The sequence below is a fragment of the Balaenoptera physalus genome (assembly GCF_965194825.1).
Source record: "Balaenoptera physalus genome assembly, chromosome: X".
Lineage (NCBI taxonomy): Eukaryota > Metazoa > Chordata > Mammalia > Artiodactyla > Balaenopteridae > Balaenoptera > Balaenoptera physalus.
In genome coordinates this window covers 132808693-132817149 of record NC_138903.1, presented here as the reverse complement: position 1 = coordinate 132817149, position 8457 = coordinate 132808693, and the positions used below count along the sequence as shown (strand labels likewise).

At 56.8% G+C, this 8457-nt stretch overlaps 1 protein-coding gene across 1 annotated transcript; it reads left to right on the top strand.

Annotated features, from left to right (window-relative positions):
• The first annotated feature begins 348 nt into the window (after positions 1-348).
• TREX2 (three prime repair exonuclease 2) lies at positions 349-1322 on the top strand. Its single transcript, XM_082446186.1, is given in 3 exon segments — positions 349-772; positions 774-892; positions 895-1322. Coding segments are annotated over 3 exon segments (651 nt in total). The 5' UTR covers positions 349-380; the 3' UTR covers positions 1035-1322.
• Positions 1323-8457: the final 7135 nt, after the last annotated feature.

The following is an 8457-nucleotide window of genomic DNA, read 5'->3' as shown; positions in this document are numbered from 1 at the left end:
ACATGGACCTGGCATACTCTTCCTGTCCGTATACTGGAGGCAAGAGGCAGAGGCCTCCGGGCTGGGGTCTGGGCACATCAGGCCTTCCTTATGCTGTTTACTAGGTGGTAGTAGTGGGGATGGTCGGGGAGGGACTGAAGGACACGATGGATGGGGTTACAAGCCCCCTAGGATGCCTCATCCTGGACAGAAGTAGCAGGTCCTGGTCTCTGGGTCCCAGCTTGGGAAATGGCAGGAAGTGAACCCAGAAGGGTTGGAACCTTGGCCATGGGCACGGCTGTGGGTGGCCAACTCCAGGCATCCCCATCTCTTTGGCCCTCAGGTTTTGTGCCTCTTGTTTGGGCAGCTGTAGGCTTCACTGTCCCTGTGAAAACATCACCATGTCCAAGGGACCCCGGGCTGAGACCTTCGTCTTCTTGGACCTGGAAGCCACCGGGCTCCCCAGTGTGGACCCCAAGATCGCCGAGATCTCCCTGTTTCCCGTCCACTGCTCCTCGCTGGAGAACCCCGAGTGCGATGAGTCTGACGCCCCAGTGCTGCCCCAGGTCCCGGACAAGCTCACGCTCTGCATGAGCCCGGAGCGCCCCTTCACTGCCAAGGCCAGTGAGATCACCGGCCTGAGCATCGAGGGCCTGGCCAGGTGCCAGAAGGCCGGCTTTGATGGCGCTGTGGTGCGAACGCCGCAGGCCTTCCTGAGCTGCCAGGAGGGCCCCTTGTGCCTCATGGCCCACAATGGCTTCGATTATGACTTCCCCCTGCTGTGCACGGAGCCGCCTGGATACGCTGCTGGCGCCGTGGGGCCTGGACCGTGCCCGCAGCCATGGCACCCAGGCCCAGGGCGGCAAGGGTTACAGCCTGGGCAGCCTCTTCCGCCGCTACTTCCAGGTGGAGCCGAGGGCCACGTGCATACCCGGCTCATGGTCTTCCTGCACCGCGCCGCCGAGCTGCTCGCCTGGGCTGACGAGCATGCCCTTAGCTGGGCCCGTGTCGAGCCCATGTACGTGCCGCCCGACGGCCCGAGTCTCAAGGCCTGAGCCAGGGGCTCGGTAACGCTGCTGCCCAGGGTGACGAGGCCCACTCCCTGCAGCAGGGCAGTGCCAGCCTCCACCGTTCGGCCGGGCCGTGCGGCCTGGAGCTGGACCCGGGCCAGTGCCTTGCTGCCCCTCCTGGCGGGCCTGTGCACCTGCCAGGCTTTCCCCTGGCCCTGGCCTAACCTGCCCCGCAGCCCTAGAGCCTTCTCCCGGCCCTCCCTCGGCCCGTGCTCTGGTGGAGATTGCTGCCGCTGGCGCCCACCCTCCACCCCGTCTTTCAGTAAACATTGACAACTGCTTACCAGCTGGCTTTCGCTTGCTCTCCTCCCTACACCCTGCCCGGAGTGGGCCAAGAGGGAGCCAGGCCAGGGGCACGAGCAGAGCACCCCGGGGCTGCCCCCTGGTGGCCTATCTCTGCGGTGAGCCTGGTCGGGGAGCCGTCGGCGCTCACAGCCTGGTCCAACGGGCCGACAGGCTGGGGCTGTGGACCTCAAGCCACGGGCCTCTGCCCTGGCTGGTCTCCTACTGTGCCATCGATGATCACCCCTTCCCTGCCTTGTCACCCCAGAGACCTAAGAAATCAGCGAGCAGGACCTAAGGCACATCAGTGTGGCCCGAATCTATGTCGAGGAGACAGAGGGAAGAGGGAGCTGCAGCCCCGGCCTCCGGGGGCAAAGCCCCACTCCTTCCTTTCCTGGAGCCCCCGTCCCGGCTCTGCGAGTGGCAGCAGGGTGAAATGATACGGTAGGTCCGGGGGGAGGGCGGAGGTGCTGGGGAAGGGCCTGAAATGCACACGTCAAGCATGAGGGCTGGGTACCACGGGGGCTCCAGGCTGCCCCGCACTGCAGGTGACCCAGAGCGCGTAGGAGAGGTGGCTGGCTGGCGCATTGAGGGCGACAGCTTGGAAGGAGCCCGTTCTGGGCCCCGGGTCCCTCGTGGCACAGCCCGAGGAGGGCCGCGAGGCTGCCCTGTGTGAGGTCAGCTTCTTGGCAGCCGCCTCGGCTGGGGAGCCGGCTAACCTGCCTCTGGGGCCCCACCTGTGTCACCAAAGGACGGGGCAAGGCAGGGGTGGGCTGTCCAGGACACAGAGAGCAGGTGAGAAGGGGCGGGGTGGGGGGAGGGGTGGCCATGCCCAGGCATGACTCACACGAGCAAAGCCTTGAGCTTTGAGCCAGCTGGGCTGTCTGGGAACACTAAGTGGGTCAGAGTGACTAGAGCCACTGCAGTGTGCAAGGTGGCAGACTGGTGTGGCCAGGACACAGGCTGGCAGGGGTGGGGCGTGTGCACCATAAGGGAAAGATCCACGGGGAACAGTTTGGGAGTGTGGTTTGTGCGCTGCCCCCTGCCCCAGGAGAGCACCCACCCGGGAGAGGGCCAGGGCGGGGCCTTGGTCCAGGAGCCCGTGGCAGGTGGAGCCGAGAGAGAGGGGCGCCGTGAGGATGCAGGCGGCCAGGGCCCCTCAGATCCCCTGGTGCCCCGGCAGGGCCGGCTTCCTTTATCTGACCGGGCAGGCTCCCGGCCACCAACTCAATGAGTGGTTGAGGCCAAGAGGGCCCCTCCAGGCCCGAATGGGTGGGTCGAAGGCCTGATCTGTGGCCACTGCTGCTGTGGTCTCGGGTTTTGTGCCTTCTCACCTTTTGAGGGCCCAGGTGCTACTCCCTCACCGGTCCCCGCTCTCCTGGCCTCATGGCGGCCTGGCCTCAGGTGCCCTCCCCAAGCCCGTGCTCGGACTGGCCAGGCCAAGCCGTGTGCCTTCTGTGCCGAGCAGACAGGCTGGGACCTGTCCCCCTGCTGTCTGAAAGCTGTGACGTGCTGATACATGGTGACAAGTAAATGTAAGCCTATTTATGTGTGTGTGTGTGCATGCGCATGCGTGTGTGGGGTGTATTTATCTGTCTGTCTCTCTGTGTCTGTCTCTATACACATGCGCACAGATACATCCAGATACATCCAGACGTATGTAAGTTTATTATAAACTGTACTGACATAAAGGATGCAAGCACACAATTTACAAATAAAATCTACAATTTATGTAAAATATACAATAAAATACACGATACACTGTTTCTAAATTCCATATGGCCAGTTGATTCTCACCAAAATCCCTTCAGTTGACTTGACAAACTGTTGTATCTGTACCTGACCCACGGTTGCAACTGATGGCTGAGTGCGGTTGCCACATAAACGCTGGTTGGTATTTTCACTGATCTCACTAAGACAAAACTGAAACAACAAAGGTGTGTGTCAGAACCTCGCATGTTCGTTGGTGACATGAGCAAAATCTCTGCCGAATTGGATAGTAGTTTTTGATATTGGAAGTTTTTCCTTTTTTCTTTCCTTTCTTTTTTTTTTTTTTTGCTATTCACAATGTATTTACTACAGACTCAAGTCTACACAATCAACTGAACAATAACAGATGAAGCCCTGGTTTGTAGGCTGTGCTGATTCCTGTGGGGTAAATACTCCCACCAGGCCACGTTCAGGCTACTCATGTGATGTCATTGGACGTGTGGTTGAGAAGAGATTCTGGGTGGTGCGCTGTGACATGGGTACGAGGGGGGAAATAAGACAGGATGAATTTTGAGTATCTCCTTGGTTTTTTAATACAATTTAAATGAAAGGTTATACAATTTAATTTTTAATAATGGCGGTATTTAACAATCAACTCTCAAAATTCCCGAACTTTTAACATCTATTGGAATGGCTAAAATACAAATGACTGACCATACGGAGTGCTGGCGAGGATGGGGAAGAACCGGAAGTCTCAGGCACTGCTGGTGGGGATGGGAGACAGGACAGACCCTTAGGAAAGCAGTTTGGCTGGGCCTTAAGATGTTAAACATGCACCTACCATAATGACCCAATGATTCCACTCCTGGGTATCCATTTACCCAAGAGAAATGCATTCATGCGTCCACACAAAGACTCGTACACCTCTGTTCACGGCAGCTCTAGTCATCGCCACCTCGGGTCCCTGGGCCAGTGAAGGGTGGGAGGGACCTCGTGCATGCACACCGCCGAACGTGGCTGTGCAGTAGACCGAGCTCTTGAGACCCAGCGCTTCGAGGGGACTCACAGTGACTACGCTGCACGTCAGGGCCAGACCCAAAGAGTCAACTCCACCGCTCCAGCTCGCCCTGGCCGGCCACCTGGCCCTCGTCGGGAAGTGCCACAGCCGTGTCTGCCAGTGGGGACGAAGCTGTGATCAAGAGCATACCTGCTTGAAAACAGGACGATCCAGGCAGAGGGACAAGGTGACGAGGACAGAATCTGGACCAGGCCATGCAGAAGCCTGGAGCAGCCTGGAGACGTGTTTCCTCGGGGGGCCCGCAGGCCGTGAGGCACCGTGCGCAGAGCACTTCAGCTTGTATCTTTATGAATCCCATCTGTCTATCTTCTTTTGGGTCACTTTTTGGTCTTTTTTTCCTAATTTCTTAAGAGAAACACTAACCTCCTTTGTGAGCTTCCATCTCGAATAACTAAGGCGCTCAAAGGCTGCAGTTTTGCCCTGAATGAGATTTTCCTGCGTCCCATAGGTTTGCCATTAAATGTTCCTCTTTGCTTTGCGTTAGGAGATGCTTTCTAATTTCAGTTTTCATTTCCTCACCCATCTACTGCTTGCATAGTAGAGTTTGTCTCAATTTCCAAGTTGTTGAGACTTTGTGGTCATTTTTATTGTGTATTTCTAATTGTTTTGGATAATGGTCTGAGGGTGTGTTGCTTAAGATTTTTTTGGGGGGCTTCATTAGTTTTCTAGGGCAGTTGTAACAAAGTACCACAAATCGGAAAGAAATTTCCCTTTTTTATAAAGGCCCAGTCCTATTGGATTAGGGCCCATCTGACTGACCTCTTCTGTACTTGACCACCTCTGTGAATCCTGGTCTGCAAAGAAGGTCACATGCTGAGGTCTTGAGAAACAGGGCCAGTAGGACATCTATAGATGTGCGTGTGTGTGTGTGTGTGTGTGTGTGTGTGTGTGTGTGTGCATGGAATCGGCTTATGCAGTTGTGGTCCAAAGGCCATCTGGAGGCAGAATCCCTTCCTCTTCGGATGACCTCAGTATTTTGTCATAAGACCTTCAGCCGATTGCACGCAGCCCGCCCACATTATGGAGAGTGATCTGCTTTGCTCCAAGTCTACTGACTTCCCTGTTAATCTCACCTAAAAAATCCCTTCACAGTGACATCTAGACGGATGTTTGACTGAACACTGAGAACCCTAGCCTAGCCAACCTGACCCAGAAACCCTCCAGCACAATGAACTCATCCGTGGAGATGGACCCGCACACTTTGCAAAGTGACCGCCCACCACTGATTCCTTCATCTCCTCTTCTTTCCTGAGGCCTCTGCCCTGTGTGCTGTGCTAGGCAGTTTCTGCGCCCTCGCTCTCCTTTCCCTGCTGGGTGAGTGGCTGTGGCTGGGAACAGGCCCCACTGGCTGCAGCGCCCCTGGCCTGCACAGGTCTCCAGATTCCAGCTTCCAGAGTTGCCCCCCTCCCGACGGAGTGTCCTGAGGGGAATGCAGGATGGAGAAGAACAGGATACTGACCCTAGATAGTTAAGGTGCGTATCAAGGGCATGATTTCAGTGAGCCCAGGCTCCTGAACCTCCCCATACATAGAAAAGCACGAAATTCGTTAACTTGAGATGGTTTTTGTGATTAGCAGTAATCTTTTGATGTTTGACTACATGTTTTTTGTTGGTTTGTTTTTTAAAGCAAAACTTCCTGTATATCGTGGCTCCTCCTTTACCTCTTCGGAGCAGTTCCTCAGAGCTCTCTGAAGGCCTGTCTCCCGGGCTATAGTCCTCAGTTATGCCCCCAAATAAAACATAATTCTCAACTTTTAGGTTGTGGGTTTTTTGGGGTTTTTTTTCAGTCGACAATCCATTTCTGCTGTGTCTGGTTCCTTCTGTTCGGAAGCTTCTAAGAGGTTCTTGTTTTCCTGGGATTTCAGGAATGTTCGCTTGGCAATGCCTGGGCCTCAGGCACCCAGTCTGGTTTGGAGCTTGGCGAGCCCACCCACTGTGTAGACGAGGGGTGAGATGTGACAGTCACCACGGTCCCAGGGAGGCCAGGAGGGGAGGGTGGGGCCCCGCAGCTCCGTGGGCCCAGCTCTGCCTGGCATCGGTCCTCGCCCCAGACCTCAGATCCACGTCCTCCCACTTAGGCCCCCTCCCCGTGGACCCTGCCCACACAGAGTCCTCTCCACGAAAGCGGAAAAGAAAGCAAACAGCTTCACTACTGAATAAGCATTAAAGCCAACTGCCTGCCATGCCCATGTCAGACCGCTGCTCATGAGATCGCAAGGCCAGAAGGAAACCTCAGCCTTTTATCCAGCCAGGCGGTACTTCCCAAGATCGCCCGTCCTAGTTCAGGGCAAGTTCTCCTGGTAATCAGGGTGGCCCTCTGTGCTGGTGAATCGCCTTTATCCTCAGGACAATGACAGCTTTCTCTTGGCCTGGCGGGTAGCTAGGGTACCTTCCTGAACGTTTGCATTTCAAGGAGATGGTTCCGGGGCTCTGAAGAAGAGCCTTCCTGGCCTGTAAGGCCGGCAGGAGGCTTATTTAGGTTCACAAACATGTACATACATCTCAAATGGCCATTTGTGATGTATGTAAATCATCTCCCTGATTCACGAAGGGGGAGGTGGCTCACCTAAGTGCTCTAAAGAAAGGGAGGTGAGAAAGGTTTCCTTCCAGCAGCTCGGCTGCAGCTTTGCCAGTCTCTCCACTGCCAGTCTTGGCCTGCAGGGCTCCTGCAGCCCCGCGCCGGCCCTCAGGCCCTCGGAGGCCTCCAGCCTGTGGACTCGTTGGGCCGGTGGCGGGGGAGCTCCGGCTGAAGGCTGCACAACGTCCCCCCTCGGCTGCCCTGTGGATCCTCAGGTGCTGCCCCACCGGACCTGCCTCTCCGGACACACTCGGAAGTCTGATGAGGTGCGTGGCCTCTCCCTCACGAGGGCGGCTCCCTGCTTGATGAAGGGCTCGGCGTCCTGAGCACACTCGGCGCGTGGCCTCTCAAAGGCCCACGGTGGATTGTCGCTTCTCCCGGTCACCAAGCTTAGCACAACTGGGGCTCTGGGGAAAGGAGTGCTCTCGGCAAGCCTGCAGTAAGCCTTCCCGGGACGGGATGGGGCGTCTCCAGAAAGGCCTAGCGCGAGGCTGTCACGCAAAGTGGTCAGTGGACCCCATCCGTGTCGGCAGAGGTGTGGGGCGGGGTGAGGGGCAGGGCGCGGCTGGTTGTTTAGCTGCTCCAGGCTGGAGACCACGTGACGAAGAGCCCGCGGGGAGTGCAGGCACAAGGACCGGGCGGCCCCCGAGGCCCAACCCCGCAGAAGGATGGCTGGTGACGGCGGCTGGGGAGGACGGGCCAGCGGGCCAGGCGGAAGGAGGCAGGAGGAGGCTGGAAAGCTGGAAGCTTGGAGATCAGGGGTGAGGCCGAGCACAGACTCTGTGACCGGTTCTCCTGCTGACAGCTCGAAGCCTCTCTGCTGGCTCAGTCCCCGACCCCGGCACATGGAGCATCTCACCTGCCCGCCAGGGCACGTCAGGTAGAGAACCTGGAAATCCTGCTCGTGGAGAAAGAGGAGAAAAAGCAAGGAATCAACCTTTCCCCTCACATGTGCCTACCCTGGCCCGGGCCGCACGGTGGTGATGAGAGGGACCCAGCAGTCGGGAGGGAGCCTTGGCTCTTGGTGATGTGAGCAGATTTTGCCGTGGGAGAGCCTGGGTGCTGGGCCCTGCCCCTACCCACCCTGTTCCCCAACTCTGTGATCGGAAGAATTACCTCACAGGTCAACCTCAGTTTCCTCCTCTGTAAAATGGGAACAGTACAGTGGTGCCAGGAGGATGGGTCGCACCCAGGGCTGGGCACACAGCAGCTGGGCAGTGAGCGTCAGCTATGATACAGCTCCTGCTACTTGGAACCCTGGCCTAGATGCTTGGCATGTCCTCTTCTCGTCATGGCCTCTGACCCTACACGCTGCCCCTGCGCACTGCCCCCATCCCTCCCCCAGCTCCCTGGGCTTCAGAATGTTCCTGTCTCTAAATGGGGGCCTCCATGTCCTAATCCCTGGACTCCGTGAATGTGACCTTATTTGGAGAAAGGGTCTCTGCAGATATATGACAAATCTTGAGATGAGGTCCTCCTGGATTAGCTGGGTGGGTCCCAAATCCAATGACAGATATCCTTACAGGAGACAGGAGAGGAGACACAGACACAGAGGAGGAGGCGAAAGATTTGAACAGACACATCGCCCAGGAAGATATGAGTGTGGCTGACAAGGTCACTAAAAGGTGCCCAACATCATTAGTCATCAGGCAAATGCAAATCAAAACCACAACGTGATACCACTTCACGCCCACCAGGAGGCCTAGAATCAAAAAGACGGACAAAAACAAGTGTTGGGGACGACATGGAAAATTGGACCC